The sequence below is a fragment of the Schistocerca cancellata genome, chromosome 2 (genome assembly GCF_023864275.1).
Source record: "Schistocerca cancellata isolate TAMUIC-IGC-003103 chromosome 2, iqSchCanc2.1, whole genome shotgun sequence".
Taxonomy (NCBI): domain Eukaryota; kingdom Metazoa; phylum Arthropoda; class Insecta; order Orthoptera; family Acrididae; genus Schistocerca; species Schistocerca cancellata.
In genome coordinates, this window is record NC_064627.1 from 587,390,055 (window position 1) to 587,411,221 (window position 21,167).

General features: G+C 37.8%; 1 protein-coding gene across 3 annotated transcripts in view; it reads left to right on the top strand.

Annotated features, from left to right (window-relative positions):
- Window positions 1-20,511, top strand: part of LOC126162205 (lysine--tRNA ligase) — an 86,551-nt gene extending 66,040 nt beyond the window's left edge. For all 3 annotated transcript variants that reach the window (XM_049918547.1, XM_049918546.1, XM_049918549.1), the window contains exons 9-10: window positions 12,642-12,785; window positions 19,551-20,511. In XM_049918547.1, coding sequence (XP_049774504.1) covers window positions 12,642-12,785; window positions 19,551-19,625 — 219 coding nt within the window. In that variant the 3' untranslated portion in view covers window positions 19,626-20,511. The remainder of the gene's footprint in view (window positions 1-12,641; window positions 12,786-19,550) is intronic.
- Window positions 20,512-21,167: the final 656 nt, after the last annotated feature.

The following is a 21,167-nucleotide window of genomic DNA, read 5'->3' on the forward strand; positions in this document are numbered from 1 at the left end:
GGTATAAATAATGTTGATAATTTCGAGGTGTATTGCTGGTGGATACTTTCTCAGCATCTTAAGTTTGCACCTCCACAGCCTCTCGCTACAGTTACCATTGTAACAGTGTAAATTCAGTGATATATTAACTCTCCTTTGAACAGAGTGATATTTACCGTTTCGTCCATGAAGAAAAATATGCACCGTCCAGCTCCGTGATAAAGAATACAGTATAATACAATCATTGACAATGTTGCTGTGTTTTCTGAAGTTTGCAGGCTATGATGTATCCATGAATCATGTTCAGATTGTACAGTTTCGAAACGTAAGAAACTGCAACATTTTCCAGAAGATGTATTGTGAAAACTTTTACACAAATACATGTTGTTGTCTGGCATACACACAATACTCCACCCAGAGTCATGGATGGGAAAAGACAGACAATTGAAGAGTGAAAAATGTGATACCAGCTTAAGGAAACATTAGAATACAGTATATGTTCCTCTTTCTTTTTGCACATCTCTTTTTGGCACAGGCATGTCTGAATTTTTGCCCAACACAATGTTCCAGTAAAATAATGACAAATACTTTACAGCTAAACCAAAATAAAATCTATCACAACTGTATCGGTGTTGTCCGTGATTACTGGACAACAGCATACGGTAGTGGTGTATTTTACAAACATATGTAACATAAATAATCAAATTTTATATAAAAGTATCTCTTAAACTACTTTTTGACCTGGCTGGGGATCAAATCCCTTTATTTGTGGCTGAGTTTATTTCTTATTTATCCCCTGAATGCATTATCTTTATTTATATTACAAGTAATTTACATGAAATTTATAAACTTTTAAAGGTTCAGTTTCGGGGAGATCATGACTAAACAAAGGGCATGTTTGAATTAGTCTTTTGCTCCATTATTGAGGTAGAACCGCCTCTCATAGTTTGCGTGAACACATCTCCAAACATTAAGTGATGTTGGCTGTGCATGTGCCTTGCCTTGCAGTAACATTGGTGCAACTATAGAGAAGAGTCCAGCCTTTGGTCTATAACTTTGTAGACGATGATGAACTGCACATCATTATAGGGTCTGGAGGGTAGCACTGTTGGATAAGTGCACATTAATGTGTGTGTGTGTGTGTGTGTGTGTGTGTGTGTGTTTAAAAAGTTTGATGCTGTGATGTAGAAGCGAGGTCTAATACATTTTACTTATTTACATGTTTATACATGAATTTGTCACATCACTTTCTGTGTTTGCATAACGATATTTAAGTACAAGTGAATAACATTGAAGAAGTCATTTTCACCTTCAGAATTCATAAATCAACATTTCCATGACAAATTATTTTATATCAATTCTCATCATTAATAAATCATTTATGTTCACAACTTTAATAATGAGCTAGTACTCCCTTTAACTTTTAAATGATGACGTAATCTTTGTTTGCATGAATAATTTGAAAACCTGTTACATGTTAGGACTGAAAATCATAATTGTAATCTGATGCTATGCATGAACCTCTTAGCAACTCCTCTCACACATAATTACACTTAGCCAAGCCTCTCTGTTCTAGCAAGAGATGGTCTACTAATCTACAGGGAGTTATGATAAGGAATGGAAGGAAGCATCTATTATCTCCTGCTGAAATCCATCATTTACACATCACACAATAATTGAGAAAATTCTCTGTGAATGCTTCTTTGTGTTTTGAGACATTTGGTAGCACTTCAGATAAAATTCTTGCATCATTGTGTCATATAAGTGTATTAATGTCATTTGCTTAAAAGTACCTGTAATGATTGTACTTCAGTGTACTTTTCACTGTGAGATACAGTTCCTGTGCACTGTAATATGCATATATATAAATGCTGTGCTGTGAAAGTTATGTCAAAAGAAATGTTAGTGGAAGGACATTCAGATAAGCCATGATCATGTATAATTCTCTCTCTCTCTCTCTCTCTCTCTCTCTCTCTCTCTCTCTCTCTCTCTCCCCCCACACATATATGTGAATAACAATTACTCATATTGCGGTGTGGCCCATTTCTTTTGGTACCAGCTACTTTAATTCTTTCTCCTCATTACTGGAGCATGTCCTTGCATCATTCCCTGTTAAGAAACTTAATATTAACTTAGAAACTAAGTACGTAGTTGCTCGAAGGCCAACAAACATATCATTCACACTTACGACATACGCAGGGTGTTGAAAAAAAAAAAAGTATCAAATACTTTGAGAGGTGATAGTACTCACCGAAACAAGAAAAATAATTCCAATAAACATAGGTTTGTAAATGAATACTTCCTGTCATAGACACGGCATAGGCCAGTTCCTTGACGTGTCCCCATAACCAAAACTGTAGGGAATTTAGGTCTGGGGAACAAACAGGCCAAGGTGTCCCCCACCCTGACCAGTCCAGCAGTTCTGAAATATCTGCATGAGATGTCCACGCACATTTTGGTGAAAGTGTGCTGGTGCGCCATCAAGCATGAACCACATTTGTATTTGTTGCTGCAATGGCACAGCCCCCAGCAAGGTAGGCAATACATTAATGAGAAAGTCCAGATAGTACACCTCTGATACCCATTGTGGTAGCACTTATAACCCTATTAATCTATCACCTAGTACATGTACCTATATGTTAATTGAGAATCAGTGTTGATGCCCTTTTCCTGAATTGCTTGGGGATTTACATCTGCCCATACACGCTGGTTATAGGAATTCACATCATGATCTCTTGTGAACCCTGCTTCATTGGTAAATAAAATCTTGGATGTGAAGCCACACTTTTCTACAGCCATTGACAGAACCGCCATCTGCCATGATGATGCTGTGGTCTTAGAGCACGAACACGCTGTAAATATGGATACTGCAATTGTACATGAAGTACCCTCTTCCCCCAGATAAGTGAGTAGGACATGCCCTCTGCTGCTGCTAATTGTCGCACACTGGTGTCTGGTTTCGTCCACCGAACATAGCACGTGCTCCTCCATGTCATGTGTGCAGACTGTCCAGGGCCTTCCACTGCCGGTCTTCCAAGGTGCAAGGGTACCTGTGTCTGTCAGATGCTGGGAAAGCCTGCCAAACATCTTATCAGAGGGCCCTCTGCACTGTGGATATTTAACAACATACCAGGCACAAGCTCGCAGCCTATGTCCGTTTGCTGAGCCATAGCAGAATATCATATCCACCATTTCACTTGTTGAGTAGTAGGCTTCCATTCCCACAAAGTGGTTGAAGGGAGAAGATGTAAATATGCTACACTATTTGTACATATAAACAGCACAATATCAGTAAACACATAAGTGAATCTGTGTTTGGAAGAAGGTAAAACACCATGATACAGTACCCAGGGTTGACTGTACTGTACAATATGACACACTAACATAGCCTACATGTCTCGAACCACATAAGTGACTGCAGACCACCTAATGGTAGGTAGAGTACTGCAAGTAAGACATCATAATACCCTGCTGACACATTTGACAGACTCAAAGTACTGGACACTATTTTTTTTATCTGCCTGTATATTTTCATTTAGTATGCAAATGTTTTTTAGTTCATTATTTTCTGACAGTTTCTCAGAATTCAACCCATTTTTGTGAGAGCACAAATATTGACAGCATATCTATCGCTTCGACTTACCTTTTGCGTCTCTTTCATTAATTGGTATCTTCCTGGCAAGCCACAGTGTCATTACCCCCTCCCGTAGCTTATTTAGTGCATGAGCATATCCCTAGAATTCTTCATTCTTTCATGGTATATACAGATTTGCTATACTATAGGACTTTATTTTATATATAACCACAATGTAGATTTTTGTGTATATATTGTGAATAGTGACTTAGTGTGTAGAGATCTTTCCATAGTTCATTTTATTTTGTTACGTTATTTTTATTGTTATAGTGTAGATCTCGATATTTATTTCCGTAGTCAATTTATATTTATCTGTAGTAATAAATTTATATTCATTATCTTTCACCTCTATTCTACTTGCGAAACAGACACTAATGTCAGCAGACAGTCTGGTGCATTAATCAGTGTGTTGGATTCATTTTGCTTTCGCACATGCGCCAAGGTCACTGTCCTGGGATTCAGATTCTACAGTCCTTCCACGTTACCTCTTGTCGTAATGCTACATCATTTAGTTCTCCCTACCACATTTGTCAGTTTGCTGTTGGAATGTGTGTGTACTTTTTGTAGTGAATTATGCATCTTTGCGATTAAATTCAGCTTATTACTTATTTCCCAACATCCTTTTGTCAGTGAACAAAATCTTAAATTACTAATAATGTCCCGTATTTCTAATTACACACTTATAAATAACAAGAGAGAAACTTATCCTAAAACTAATTTACATCATTCATAATTTACAGTTAAATATTTTCACTGTACTTAAGCACAACAACTTCATCAGTTGGCTTAATGTTTTGTCAGACCCTTTCAGCATACAAATTTCTTTACATCCTTAAGTTTTTAAGGGCCCTTGTGCTTTCAACTGATAGGATAAACTAGTCTATACTATCCTGGATGAGGGACGTGTGTAGTTACAAATGGGCCAGTGTATAAGAGTTGCCACTTGTGGTGAAGTTTTCCATATTTGATAGACTTTGGGTACATTTGAAACAATACTTCTTGTCCTATATGGAATTGTGCAGTGTCCCCTAATCTTCTGTCGTGGGATTTTTTTCTCGCTCGGCCTTTTCTCCTAGATCAGTCAAGGCTTGGCATACTTTTTCTTCAAATGACATACCTCCCTTGGGTACTTTAGGCAGTGTTTTTTCCCACCTTCTCATTTCTCAAACATTAATTCAGTTGTTGTAGAACCTGTCAAAGTACAGCTTTGTGGCAAGTTATTAAAGATTTGCTGAAATGGCGAGATGAACTTGACGCATTGTGTGTGTTTATGTGGTGTGTAGAAGCACATAAATCTATTAAATTCTTTAAACATCCTTCCTATGGGGCTTGCTTCAGGCTGGATTTGTGATAGTGGTATGTGTTCTATTTTATTTGTGATCATGAATTCCTTTCATCTGTTACCTGTGAAGTATGATGACGCATTATAAGTTAACAGTTTCTTCTATTGTCAGTTAGCAGTATCCGCAGCTTTCCTACTTTCTGGGTATAGTCGTCTGTAATTCTTCTAATAATAGAACTGGCAGTCACTGACCTCAATGCATACAACTTAACGTACTTGGAAAAAACATCACATAAGCCAGTTACATACTTAACGCAATGCATACGACTGCTGCACTTTGGTCGTTGTTGCAGTTTGTGGCAATTTTTGTAAGAAGCATGCAAAATCAGTGTCTCTTCCTTATTTGAATGTAGCTGCACTTACAAGTATCTGATGCTGATGGAACTTGGAATGATAAGTTCTTTCATGTTCCCTGACACTTGACCAAGTTGATACTTAGCAGGTGCTCATTGCTCATTTTTTAGGCCAGATTGCTTCAGTTGCCTCCACAGCGGCTGCACCGAATTGTTGATCACCCCACTATTCAAAAGATATTTATCAGCTCTGACCACATCTTTCATAATTTAATGTACATCACAATACAGTTTGGTTTCTGTATTAATCTCCCCGCCCCCCTCCCTCCCCCAATAATTAATTTTGATTTGCTGAAGCATTTGTGGTCTTGTGACAAGTAATACATTTTCTAATTATGTGGAGAATTTAGTGACGGATTTTGGGGGAGTAGCAGTACATGTTTACCTTATCGGTGCATTTAGAAACATCATAATGACTCCATACATTGTGATTGTAAAGAATGAATTCATCTATAAACTTTTCAGGTAAACATATGCACCACCATTCTTGGTTAGGTGTACGTCGGTGAAACAGTACTCCTTTATAAATAGTATAAAAAATGTTTATGTTGTTAACATCATGTCCTTCAAGTTTGAGTGTTTGTATTTTTCCAGTGTGAATCTTCTTGCAATTGCTTTGGGCTATTGCTCGTTTTTACATAATGTGATTGGTGTGTTTTGTCTTGCATAAATAGAATGCAGAATTTCAAAATTCTGTTAGGTATAGTCTAAAAATTCATTTAACTATCACGGTAGCCGCAACAAAGTATCGGCAATTGTGTTTTGTTTGCCTTTGATGTACACTACCTTGAAACTGAATTCATGCAAGTAAAGACACCACCTGGGTATTCTTCTTTGCAGCAATTTCCACTTGAAGAGAAAAGAAAGAGACTTGGTAGTTACAGTTGGTGCATTTTCCTCACAAATGATAGTCTCCATGTGATCCCAGTTTATGTGCAGTGATTTTGCTGTTTCCACTTCGTTTACAGTTCTCATTTCAAATGAAGACAAAGCAGATTTCTGTGGGCAGAAGCTATCACGTTAATAAAAATATATTCACATAATTATGGAAGGCTAAAATACCAGTTTCAGTTTACTGATTTTATTTCCACATTTTTGACAGTCAAGCCTTAATCGCCTTGCAGGACAAAGAAGTTATTTTTGACAGTTTGCTAAAGAAATTTGGCTTATATTAATCTTTTCCGCAGAGGCACTCAATTTATTTGAAATGAAGTGTTTCATTCCACACTATTGGCTAGTTTCAGCTGTTAACGGAATTTCAAGTGCAGGTGTTCATCTTCTGGTGCATATGGCATTATGCCATAATAAAGAACCAAACATGAATAATACAGTACTGGCATTCCAAGAAAATTTACATGTCTAAAACCACACTGAAAAGTTTAATATCAGGTTGTGGGGCCTATTTCATTGTGAATCTAGTCATATCAATGTGCACTTAAAAGTCGAATTCTGCTCTTTGGTAAGGTTTACAAAAATCTGATGTTCGAGGAGTACCCTCTGGTGTCTTGATTCGTCATGACATAATGTAAGATCTCTTAATGCTTTATGCGTGCAAACGTACGGGCTTCCTCTGTCATCATAACTGGGCATGCCTGTTTTCTGGCGCTCTCTGGCAACTGCCAAAAAGAACCTATTTCGAACAGGCCGCGGAAAAGTATTGTGAATGGTTGTTTGAAAAGCATTACTTTCAAAATAAATTTCCTTTTATGTAAGATGAATTATGTTACATGTGAGAGTGTGCGATGAATTTCTTAAATCCCAGAGTGTTTGATTCTCATTTAAACTTGAAAACACTTTGAGGACCAGCCACTTAAAAGAGCTTTGAGCCCAGAAGACCAGACATTCCCACTTAGAAGAATTCTGAGCCCAGAAGACCATACATTCTCGTCATTTAAAATTTTACTAACACATTTGTGTGATGCATCTTAAATCATAACACATGCAAAAAGGGCCAATATAATATGTGAAAGCTTAGCTTGTCTTGTAACTACATATGTGTATTAATGTACACCATTAACTTTTCCTATTTGTGTGTTCGCTCTACTTAAGTGATGTTGCTATTGGCTGACTACATCACATGTCCTATGCTCTGAATATCCGCTGTCATTGGCTGGCAAGAACATGTGACATGAATGGGTTACAAAAGCACTTTGCAATTGCAGTTTCCGTGCTTTGCAGCATACATGTTGCTGCACATCAAAGATCTTTCAGAAATGTGATTCCCCCTCCCCCCTGTGTTTCATTTCCTAAAGTGTCGGGAAGTTCTACGCTGGTGTATAAAACCTTAACCATTCAAAGGATTTATAAGTTTTACAGTTCGAGCGGAGAATACACTGTCACTTAACATGGAAAACTATATTTTCACCCGAGAAAAACTGTATTTTTAACTAGGAAATTCAGGACTTTTTTTCCTTGTCCGCATATACACTGTGATGTAGTTTGTAACTATGTAATAGTATCTTGCTTCTCTTTTACACTTTGGTGTAAATTTTTGACTGAGTACCTTGGATTTTAATCTTTGTGTCGCTTACGTTTTTCAGCTTACCTGCCTTTAACATTACAAAAGTTCCCAATTCCACCTGTCTGCAATGACATCACTACATACAAACAACAACAATTGGGAACAAAAAAATGAGACAATATCGTCTATAAAATGAAACTAACGGGACAACTGCGGAAAATTGAAGATTTAGGACAGGGACAAGCTGAATATACAATAATTTAAAAAATCTCCTTACCATTCCAAAGCAAATAATATTGAAAAACAAAAAAATAAAATTATAGCTTTCTGCTACACATATATAGCTCAACCGCAGCTACTGATACCAAAAAACCAATACCTACAACTCTGAAAAATTGAACCAAAACCTCAAAATCAGATACTCCATATTCACTACATCAATTAAAACTCAACTGACCTACCATAAATATAAAACACACAAAACATCACAATTACTATAGAATAAAACCAAAACAAAAATTACTTGCCAACAAAAGTCTCCAGCAATATCATCTAGGTTGGACACACACACACACACACACACACACACACACACACACACACACACACAATACAACACGTATACATGTCCCTGGTCCGAACTGCCAGAACTCTCGTTAACCTCATGTTGTTGCCACAAAACATCACACTTAACATATTCAGCAGTTCGACCAAATATCTGCAGAAACTGTATGACAGATGTCATATCATCACCCATCTCAGTACGTAATGATACACTTGTGAATTTCACTTTCATATCCATACCTAACAGAATCAGTAAGAGAGTTAGGCTTCTTTCCACACAGTAAACACCAAACTTATCAGACCTAACAAAAACATCAAACGCATAACAATAAAAACCTTAATTACTCACCGAAAACACTTCCACGACCTTGGTTATCACACCAATTATCTAACCTCAAATGAACCCAATACCGCAAGTTAAATTCAGCATGTCAACATTGACCACCAGAGGGCACCATCAGATGTAACAATATGACCTGTACTAACACAGCCGACTCAAAAACTCTGTGCCATAGTGATGTCACACACCACAACACCGTTATGTCATGGGTCAAAGCAGACTGGTGGAATCAAATGCTTCCATTAACACTACCCATTTCCTCCTGTGCCTTTTTACGTAGTGTATCTATTTCCTAAAACAGATCTGTGAATAACTCGAGTTTTAATTCTTTTTCCATTGCAGACAACTTGCATGTTAAACCATTTGACAGGTCAGTGTGCAACTTTTTATTTAACTCATCAAATTTTTGCATTTGTTCATTTGAAAGTCCCTCAAATTTTTGTGCCATATGATTCCTAAAATCATTAAATGTTTGTGTTTGTTGTTTTGAAGAATCTTCATTTTTTGTCTTAAGTTATTAAACTTTGGTGTTAGATCATTAAAGTTTTGTGTTAGTTCATTAAGTTTTTGTGTTTGTTTGTTCCTGAAATCATAAAGAGTTTTCATCATCCTTGCATAAGTTGTATCACTGTTGGGGTATAATTTAGGACACCTACTGAATTGTATCTGATTAAATTCAGGTCAATTTCGCTCATGTGAAAACATGCTTCTCAGTGATATTCACAAATTTATTTTGTCTACCATAAATAAAGTCATGTCATTAATCATAACATTTCTATCCTCTATTGTAATTGAGCTTAAATAAAACAAGGGATTTTCGTCCAACTCCTTACATGTTCACACTATCATATGTCGTCGCGTTAGTCGTGGCAATGTTTTGTACTTGTACATTAATTACTGAATTGTCAACTGTGCTTTTATCTGCTGTATCCATTTTTGTCCTTGTGATTTACTAATTGTAAAACTTTAAAATGAATACCCCTTTCTTAATTATTCTGGGAAAATGTTCTGAATTATCCTGTTACATGTTGCGAACATACACTGCAACTCATTATTGTTGCTCTTACACTTCCTCAAAATTATCAGTCAAAAATGATTTTTAATAAATACACTATTTTACTAGTTAAAATGCTCCAATTTTTGGGATGAAAGGGGAGAGGTGGTGGTACTACTACTACTACTACTACTACTACTACTAAATATGAGTGAGGCACTACCAAGCACACCATCAAGCTATAAGTTAGAATTTTCCTACCTTCTCAATGGGTTTCACAGGTGCTCTTTCTGGTACTTCCTATGCAAATTTTATTCTTTGTCCTTGCATATCCTTCTTTTGTGATAAGTCCTCTCTTTCCCGTGGCAATATTATTCGTTTCATGTAACAAAGAACACAAAAATTAATTAATCCAATGGAAAATTTTACGATGTTTTAACTACTTCAATTATCTATACCTGGCACCACCTTTTTATGGTTGCCAGTTGTACTGATATTTGAGTATTGGCCTTGTAAGGAGGTGCGAATGTGGATTATTTCAAGTGTGTGGCTGGCAGGTACTTCTCCAGCGGCAATTCATGCATCTTAAGTTTGCACCTCCATTGTCTCTCGCTATGGTTACTACTGTAAGAGTCTAAATTGAGTGATGTATTAACTCTCCTTGGTAGCTTCAGTCAACTCAAAGCAATGCCCAAAGAGTGCCTTAGTGTAGAGCTTCTTAAAGCTGTAAATAATCTGCTGGTCCATAGGCTGGGACAACAGAGTGGTGTTAAGAGGCAGAAATTGGATGTTGATGAATTGAAATTCTTTAATGATGTCGTCTTGCAGGCCTGGAGAACCAGCAGAAGTGTTGTCCATAACAAGCAAGGCGTGGAGTCACAGATTCATCCCAAGCAAATATTTTTTCACTGAAGGATCAAACACTTCATCAATCACAAAAAAAGATACATGCAACACAAACCTTGTTGGTGGACCTCCATATCACATTTAACCTGCTCATCTGGACTTTACTCTTTTAAGCAGCAGCTTAATTTTCAAATTGCTGCTTGCGTTGGTGCAGAATAGCAGTTTGAGCCAGTCTTTCATTGGCTTGTGACCAGGCAATGCATTCTCCTCTGCTGTTATAAATATACACTTCGACATTTTTTTCCAGAATAGACCCATCTCGTCACAATTAAAAACCTGTTGCAGCAGATAACCCTCAGAATTTACAAACATCTTGAAGTTGCTGATGAATTTCTCTGCTGCCTTTGTGTCGGAGCTAGTTGCTTCATTGTACCTCACAACACTGTACATGCCGGTTATTCTCGTAAACTTCTCAAACCATCCACAGCTTCCTTTAAACACTTCTTCAGTCACTGATGATCCTGGTGTCTTCTTAATGAGGTCGGCAAAAATCATTCTCACCTTCTCACAAATGGTATTTTTGTTAATAGTGTTGCCTTGCAGTTGCTTTTCATTCATGCATATAAGGAGCAGCCTTTCGACATTGTCCATAATACAAAACTGTTGTTTAGATACTCCCGTCACTCCCTTTGAAGAATCTTGAAGAATCTATCTCTTTAATCTTGTTCTTGTTGTTAGTGCAAATAGATGATATAGACAGATTCTATATGCATGCTAAATCAGCAATGATCACACCACTTTTGACTTTTTCATTGATTTTACATTCATTTCTAAGGTCATTTTCTTTCTCTTATGGCCGTCTTCTTGCACATTTATCTTCAAGGACATTTCTACAAAAGTTATGAAAATTTGCACACAGAAAACACTGTGAACCCAAGTTTAGAAAAATGTGTGACCACAAGCAGCACTAAGATGGTAGCAGGAAGTGTGCTAACCCAGACAATAGTACATACTAAAGACATTGTTCATATGCCACTGCCAGCGGTGAAAGGTTGTTGAACATTTGTAGAACATTTCCCCCGTCACATACAAACCACTGGTGACATCACGATAAGTCGTCGTTACTCGTTATGTAAAACATCGCTTGCTAAGTCAGTCATTTTTTACAATTTATTTTGTTCGTTATGCGAATTGCATATTATGGGAGATGCTCGTTAAGCAAAGTTCCGCTTATTATATAAAACAGCAGTTTAGTTATGTAAGAGGAGGAGCAGTAGATGTGTACATAAATAAATCAAATAAAAAGTAATTCCCATAATTATCGAAGAGGCTAAATTACTACCAGCCATAATTCTTTGTTAGCATATTTTACACAAATTAACTGCTTCTTCACATACATCTTGACTCAGTCTGGGATTCTTCTTCTTCGTGTACTTCTGACAGTACAGGTTCTCTTACCTTCCAAACTTCACAGGTGATCTTCTGCATACTTTGTGGGACTAGCACTCCTGGAAGATAGGATAAGGTGGGTAAATGGCTCAGCCACACATTAGGAAATTATTTAGAGAATGAATTTTCACTCTGCAGTGTAGTATGCAGGTTAGACTCTGGTGCAGCATACTTTTTTAATCTGCCAGGAAGTTTCAAGTCAGTGCGGAGTGAAAATTCATTCTGGGAACAATCCTCTAGGTTCTGGTTAAGCTATCCTTGACATTACATTTTTTTCCAGGACCGCTAGTCATGCAAGTTATGCAGGAGAACTTCTGTGAAATTTGGAAGGAAGGACATGTCATGAGTTGTGCTTGGATAGCTCAGTCTATAGAAGACATTTCCCACAAAATGCAAAGGTCTCAGGTTAGAGACCCAGTTCAGTGCTCAGTTTCAATCTGCCAGGAAATGTATTTTCATAAACTTTTTGAGTATTGTCTTATATTTTTGCTGTCATAAAACAAACTAAAATTAAAACTGTAAGACTCTGTGTGTGTGTGTGTGTGTGTGTGTGTGTGTGTTCCAAATGGACTGTGGCATTCCCATGTGCTCTAGCTGAAGTATAAATCCAAAAGTAATTTTCAAAAATGTGCTGTTTTTATTTATTATCTTTATTTCTAGTAATTTCTTTTGTTTGCAGGACAAAGCTGCTGGTGATGATGAAGCTCAGCTTATAGATGAAAACTTCTGCGCAGCACTTGAGTATGGTTTGCCTCCAACGGCTGGTTGGGGAATGGGAATTGACAGAGTTACAATGTTCTTGACCGATTCAAACAATATAAAGGTTTGTAAATTGATAAAAAACACAATCTTCAATTTGGTAGTTAGCGTATCTCAGTTGTCAATAGCATTCTTAGAGAAGTGTAACATAAAATCTCATAGTGGAAGGAGCATTTACCTGCCATATATGCAGTACCAGTTGTTTGCAAGGGCATCTTACAGAGGATTTCAAAGCTAATATGTTGTTCACAAAAATGGAGTAGAATGATGTGCCTAATATTTTTTGTAATGCTATAATACATTGTACCTTTGTGGTTAATACAATTACCTTGACTGCATTTCTTTGATTCTAGTTGAATAATACAATATGAATGCTTCATGCGGAGCGGTTCATGTTAAGTGAACTGAAAATATTGTTATAAAATATTGCTTGTCCTATGTGAATGTGCCAACTGAAAAATCGCAGCACAAAATATTTCAGAAGCTATCTATCAATCTGATGATACACAAAGTCCAGTCATATTAGATTAATTTTTTTTCTCGGCCTTTCTGTGAGTCAGTTCCAGGCTTATTTGTTCTTTCGCTGTTTATGTCGGAGATATAATTTTAACAGTATCTGTACATGTGGTACAGTTAACAGAATGTCTTGAGTACATTCTGTTATGTCAGGCCTTCCCTCTTTTCTCTTGCGTTCTTGTGGACATCTGCAGTGTAAGAACTGTCATGTGTACATCCTTTGCCAACATACTAAACCCATACTATAACTATAACATAAAACTACATCAATGGAAAATGCAGCACAGAAAATATGTATATAAGGATGGAACAATGTTCATGAACTGTACATGATAGATCACTACTCACCACACTGCAAATATAAAGTGAGTGTGGGAGGCATTTTCTCCCAAATCTCATGAATACCCTGTTCAGTAAATGTCTGTATCAAAATTTTGATTTCACATTATGTGGCTTGTAACATGATCATTCATTTTCTGTCATTGTCATGCAACAGTACTGTACTCTGTTCATAATAAGAATAAACCTGACGTAAACATTGCACCATGTATTCTTCTGCGTTGCTTGAATTTCATTGGATTTTGTTCCATGTGGAGCGAAAGCCAAGCAGTGAGCAGTAAAGTCACATACAACCATAAAGATATGTTGTATGTTGTGTTATACGGACATAGACTGAGCAATAATGCGGAACAACAGCTTTACCGGTGCATTAAACTTGAATAGCACTGGCCAGCCAACAGTCCAGCTAACCTGCAATGATGTGAGCAGTTGCAGTTCAGACATAAATAGAGACGAGCAAAGAAACAATATAGCTTTGAATGTCATTTCATTTTTAAAGAGAATGAAATAATATTCGGCAAAACTCTAGCATTACCGCGAGCTTCGTACGTGACCAGACGGAAAGCATAAAATGCTCTCATTCCCATCTAACATAGTATTCTGCAGGGTGTATATGTCCCGGGACAACCAGGAAAAACCGTTAATTTTTCAGTGTTTTAGCTTTCAATTAAATTTTTAGAATTTTGACTGCTAAAAACTGATTGTCTAACAAAGAATATTATGTATCCCACTACTGCAGAATTATACTGCAGCAATAAAACATAAATGAGAGAAAAAAATAAAGTAAAACTTAAGTTTTACAACACAAATTTGGGAGTTCAGCTCAATTCAAGTTCACTTATTGTGCTAATCTTAAGATCAGCTACTTTGTACATTTGATCCTCTATGCAGCCACCTAAATCTGTAGTCACCAATGTATAATATGTATGTATGTATTGTGCTCAGAAAACAGCTCAAAGCCTGATGCATATTCACAGTTGGCAGTAGTTTGAAATCAAATTGACCATGTCACCTAATAGCCAATGTCAGGTGGCTGTGATCTATTAGTTGCCAAACAAAAAAAATCTCTTAATTGTAATTTCTATCGTATAAATGTACCTTCATCATTATCACCACCATCTTGGACAGTTTCCAGCCTCTGGCCAGGTCTGTACGGAACATCGTCTTCTGTCTTGCCACCATCTCTCCATCTTCACCTTGGTACTGTCTTCTCCTTTCTTCTGGACGCATTCCTCTGCTCCTATCAGCCATCTGTCTCTCGGTATTCCTCTTGGTCTCTTTCCTTCCAGTTTCGTCTCGTGTATCCTCCTGGGTGTCCTCTTCTCCTCCATTCTCTTAATGTGTCCATGCCATCTCGGTTTTGATTTCTCTATCTCCTCCTGTAATGGTTCCACCTTCATTAACTCTCTGATCCTCTCATTTCTTGACATCTCTATCTTTGTCACTTCAATACTGTTTCTCAAGAATTTCGTCTCACTAGCTTGTACTTTTTACTGATTTGCGATACATCCTTGCTCCATATCAGGCTTCTGACACTCTTCCGAGATGCTTCTGCTTTTCTCCCCCACTTGTTTATTTCTCTTGTCATTTTTTCCATCTTCCTGTATCAGGCGTCCTAGGTACTTGAAACTCTCCACTCTCCTCAATCGTTCCTCACCAGTTGTTACTCCTCTCTCCTTCTTTCTTGTTGTGATAATCATCTCGCTCTTACTTATACTAAATTTCATCCCATATTCTTGTACTGTTCATTCCCATACGTCCAACTGCTCTTGTACTTCCTCCTCCTTATTCCCCCATATCGTCAGATCATCTGCAAACCCCATAGCTTTCATCTTCCTTTCACCAATTACTTGTGCTACTGTGCTCATCCATCACTACAATGAAGAGTAATAGTGAAAGTGTACTTCCCTGCCTCAAGCCATTCCTCTGTTCATTCCAAGCTGATCTCTCTCCTCCCACTTTCACACAGCTCACACTTCCATGGTACATTTCCCTTACCCTCCAAATAACGTTTTGCTACTCCTCTGTTCTCCAGGGCTTTCCATACTTTGCTTCTACGTACACTATCATACGCTTCTTCAGTGTCCACAAAGGTCGTCAGTAGATCTATTCCATATTCATAGTGCTGTTCCTGCAGTTGTCTTACAGCAAATATTAGATCCACCGTGGACCTTCCTGACCTGAAGCCATGTTGCTCTTCTCTCATTCTTCCTTCTAATTTTGCCCGAATTTGTGCTTCCAAAATTTTCTCAAAAAACTTTGCACAAATGACTCAATGATAGTTCTTGCAGTCTTTTCTATTTTCCTTCTTAAAGATCGGGACAATTATTCACTTTTTCCAGTCTTCTGGGGTCATCTTCTGTCTCCACACAATTTTCATTACTCAGTATAGCCATTGTATCCCCACCTCTCCTGCTGCTCTCACCATCTCTACACTTAGGTCATCCAGACCTGGTGACTTCCCTCCCTTCATCTTGCCCAATGGCGCTTTCACTTCCCCCCTTCTAATGTCTTTTTCTATTTGCTGTTCCTCCTCTTTTTTCTCCTCAGCTTTTTCCTCCTCATCCAGGTCTCCATTCGAGTTCAGGAGTTCTTCAAAATACTCCTTCCACATATTCTTGAGTTCCTCCTTATTCTCTACATCTTGTCCACTTTGGTTCACCATTCGAGCATAATCTGTCGTACCGTTCTTCCTCTTACTTTTAATCATTCCATATAACACCTTTTTTGAACCTTCACTATCCCGCTCCATCATTCTGGTCCACTGGTCCATCCACTCTTATTTGCTTCTTTCTTTCTTGCTTGCCTGATACTCTTCTCTTGTCTCTACTGTTCTCTTCTGGAACCATACCCTAAAGGCTCTCTTCTTCTTCTGTACTATATCCTTTGTTTTATGATTCCACCAGGGTGTTTCTTTCCATCTCTTTTTGTTGCTTGTTCTCCCACATATTGCTTCCGCTGCACTTACTAATGTTCCCTTGAATCTACCCCATTCCTCTTCTACCATTTTTGATTCATCCTTTGGGATGCTTTCCTTTACTACTTTTAGATATTGTAGCCTGCTTTCTTCCTCCTTCAACTTCCATACCCTTATACGTCTTTCCTGGTTTTCTGTCTCTTTATTATCCTTAGTCCCTCTCAGGTTCATTACCAGCAAACTGGGGTCGCTATCCAAGGTCTCTGATGGTATTACCTTAATGTCGATGATGTTCCTATTCATCTCACTATTGTGCAGGAAGTAATCAACTATCGAATATCTCTTTGAGTCTAGATTGTACCAGGTAATCTTGTGGCTCTCTCTTTTCCTGAGCCAAGAGATCCCAACCAGCAAGCCATTCCTTTGACAAAATTCCAATAGTCTTCCACCTTCCTCATTTCGGCAGCCCCTACCCTCTGGTCCAAGAACACTTTCGCAGCCTTGTCTTTCTCTTCCAATATGTGCATTTAAATCTCCCATTACTATCATATTCTTCCTACCCATCTGCTTCTGCATTTCCTCTTCAAACTCTTGTTTCTCCTCAGAAGTGCAATCCACCTGTGGCACATACACTTGTGTTATCTCTATGGTTGTCCCCTTGAGTGATATTTGGTCATGATCCTGTCACTTATTCTCTTCACTTCCTCTTTTAATCCATCTCTTATTACTATTCCAACTCCATTTATCCTTCCCTCCTCATTTCCACTCCAGTACAGTTAGTAGCCTTTCCTCAGTTCTCTTCTTCCTTCTCCTTTCCATTTTGTTTCAGCTAACCCCAGTAGGTCTAACTTCCTTCTTTCCATCATGTCTACCATCTCCACCATCTTTACAGTCAATGTTTGTATATTTAATGTTCCAAATCTTAGTCCTTGTTTATAGCCAGTTTGCCGTCAATTAAATCCGTCCTTTCTGAGACCTGTTCTATTTTTGAAAGCAGAAATCATAATCCCCAACTGGCTTGCTGGGCCCATTGTAGCTTCACCAGAGCCCCAGAGCCCCGTTAGCCATCACTTTTCAGGGTTCCTGTAGGACCTTCACAGCTACCATAGTGGTTCCAGGGCATACACAGTCCTCACTGTACCTCGCTTCTACAGGCAGTCCCCTACTTCATGTCATGGACTTGTGGGAGACCTTGTCAAGCACAAATGCCTTTTTGGCGCTTTCCTTAGTGTTAAGTATGACAGTCCAGTCCTGGTGCAGACAGCAGTGATTTTATGTTTATTTATTCTTTGCCATTACAGCCTGTTATCTAGGAAGCTAACATAAACCATACAGCCAATTTATTTTGATGGTAATAAATACGAGGGCAGTTCAATAAGTAATGCAACACATTTTTTTTCGCGGCCAATTTTGGTTGAAAAAACCGGAAATTTCTTGTGGAATATTTTCAAACATTCCCACTTCGTCTCGTATAGTTTCATTGACTTCCGACAGGTGGCAGCGCTGTACAGAGCTGTTAAAATGGCGTCTGTAACGGATGTGCGTTGCAAACAACGGGCAGTGATCGAGTTTCTTTTGGCGGAAAATCAGGGCATCTCAGATATTCATAGGTGCTTGCAGAATGTCTACGGTGATCTGGCAGTGGACAAAAGCACGGTGAGTTGTTGGGCAAAGCGTGTGTCATCATCGCCGCAAGGTCAAGCAAGACTGTCTGATCTCCCGCGTGCGGGCCGGCCGTGCACAGCTGTGACTCCTGCAATGGCGGAGCGTGCGAACACACTCGTTCGAGATGATCGACGGATCACCATCAAACAACTCAGTGCTCAACTTGACATCTTTGTTGGTAGTGCTGTCACAGTTGTTCACCAGTTAGGATATTCAAAGGTTTGTTCCCGCTGGGTCCCTCGTTGTCTAACCGAACACCATAAAGAGCAAAGGAGAACCATCTGTGCGGAATTGCCGTAGCATTGAATGGAGATTACGTTGAAAAATAGTGTTGTGTAGCTAAAAGATTGGGGAATAACCTGGTGTATTTCAATGCTGAATAAAACAACCCCTGTTTCAGAAAAAAAAATGTGTTGCATTACTTATTGAACTGCCCTCGTATATGTATTTATTTAATCCTGGTGCTTAAAAACAATTTCAGAGAGAGAAAAATGCTAATACTACCACTACAAAAATACCCCTTAACCAATTACCCAACTAAGACAACAGTAATTGTTACAGTACTTTTAAGATGTTTTTTCCTGTCTTCCACAATCAAATATATTTTCAGCAAGAAATAAAAAGATTTGGCCGTCACCAGTCATATTGAAATCATATGAGTGAAGCAGTAGTTTAATCACAAGAAAAAACACATGGCAAACTGGTAGGTGTTTCAACATTCATTTCAAGGAACATGCATAAAAGAGCAAGAAATCAGCAATGTGACTGGCTTCAGCTTAACATAGTAAAATATGTTTTTTCCCCCCGATGTACTTGGGAGTAATTATTGCTGCTTCTTCAGATCTGAAGATGACCAGTGACAACCAAAACCAATAATTTCTTATTAAAATTATACGTGATTGTGCTGGACAGTAAACCACTTGTAAATTTATCCCTCCCCCCCTCCTCTCTCTCAATTACATCGTAACATGCCCAATATTATTTCCAGTCAAATCTTTTTTTGACAGTGGGGAAGTTTGCAAGGTGTACTTTATGTTGCTTATTTTACTACACAAAAACATCAATAGTAAATTTAGTGTATGATAAAAATCTGTAGATGGCATGCGATAATCCTGTTGATAGCTGATTTAATGTTGTTATCAAGTGCGTTTCTTGCTAATTTTATCAGCATTGAACCTCATTTATTTGATTTGAGTTTAGTGTTACACAACAGCAATTTCTGAATTCTGTTTATAAGTATTTTTGAAAAATATTTTGTCAGATAAAAATATTGTTGAAATTTACATTATAAGAATGTGTGTAACACTTCTGTTACATTAGAATTCCTTTGAAGCTCTCAGTAAAATATCTAAAACAACTGAAAAATTAATTTTGTTTCATCATGTGTTCCAGGAAGTTCTGTTCTTCCCAGCTATGAAACCAGATGATCCTAATAAGGGCAAAGAGAATGATGAAATTAAGCAATGACCAGGTTTCATTTTTTGGAAGATGAACACACAAGGATACAGAGTTCCCACTGTTGCTTCTGAATATGTGTGAAATCACATGAAGATACTCATGTTGTGGGGTGTGCAATTTCTGCTTCAATTCAGTGACAGTTATTGACCACAAATCCCCATTGGCAAGACTATTTTGACACATGCAATTTTATGTTTTATTGTGCTGCTGCCCTGGCTGTGGTTAGCCAGTAATTGAAAACGAGAATATGTGAGAAAAATACAGAGCGTATTTTAAAGAGGCAGAAGTAATGAAACTCAGTTGTTGAATAATTTTTAAGGAAGCCTTAGGTATCCTACCTTTAGCACTGTTCTTTCTCTAGTGTTAAGGGGGCAGTTTCTGATTTTATTTATTTTTAGTTTCCTAATTATCATGTTGGAGGCTTCAGTTGGAAAGGAATGCTATTGATGCAAGTGAATTTTGTAAAATTTTAGAAAATAATGTAAGATATGAATCTTTCTTCATTGCCCAAGTTAAATGGGTAGACGTGTGTGTGTGTGTGTGTGTGTGTGTGTGTGTGTGTGTGTGTGTGTGTGTGAGCGAGAGAGAGATATGAAAGTAACTAATTATTTGCCTTACGCTGCAAGTGCCAACGAAACACATAGCAGTGTGTTGTGCATGCTTCCTGTCACTTTGAAGAAAGAGAGCACGGTTTTATCTTGTTGTTAAGAACAGCGTTCACTGTTTTTTACTTACCGTAATAATGTTTTGCTACTTGCCAGGCAGCAGCAAATTCTTGTTGATGGAACTGTAGCTTTTTTGTATTGAAAAAGAAAGTGGTCAATTTAGGTCAAAATCATCCAGAGTCAGAGGAAACCTAATTGGAAACAGCAAAGAAATAACTTTTCAAATCTCATATGTTTGTTTTCTTTTTGAGATCCTGTCTGTCCCACCAATCATCTTCATAATGTATTGACAAGTGTGCCTGTCAGAAAATGAAAACCTAAAATGTAAAATCTAGGTATTATTATTGGCTATTTGTCCACACAGTGTACTGTGAATTTCAGCTATAGTTGTTTGCAGGATATCTAACATATTGCTAACTTCTCTGATATTGCACAAGTGTGGGCATAGTTAAACATGAAACTTAAAAAAATGTTTTCAAGATCATGATTGCCATAAATATAGTGAAACAACACATCATTTTGTCAAAGGTAGGTGGGAAAATGACAAGATGCATTATATTCAGCTGTGTTTCAGCACAACTAACCCCCCGCCTCCCACCCCAAAGTGTGAAACGGGGATTGTGATAAACTGATTACTACTTCCCATGGACTATTTCCAAGGAACTGTAAATGTGAAAGCATTCCTCGACAGCACTTCAACACCATTTGACTGTTTATCATTGTCAAAAGAATGAAAAGAGCACATTGATCTAATATAAAATAAGGCAAACCAAGCTGGAAGTGTTTGGATTGATTTTCTTTATGATGGGCCTGCAGCACATATTAGTTTGGTTAAAATCCTAGCCTGTGTTCATAGTCCGCCACAGGATTTAGATCTTGGACAAGG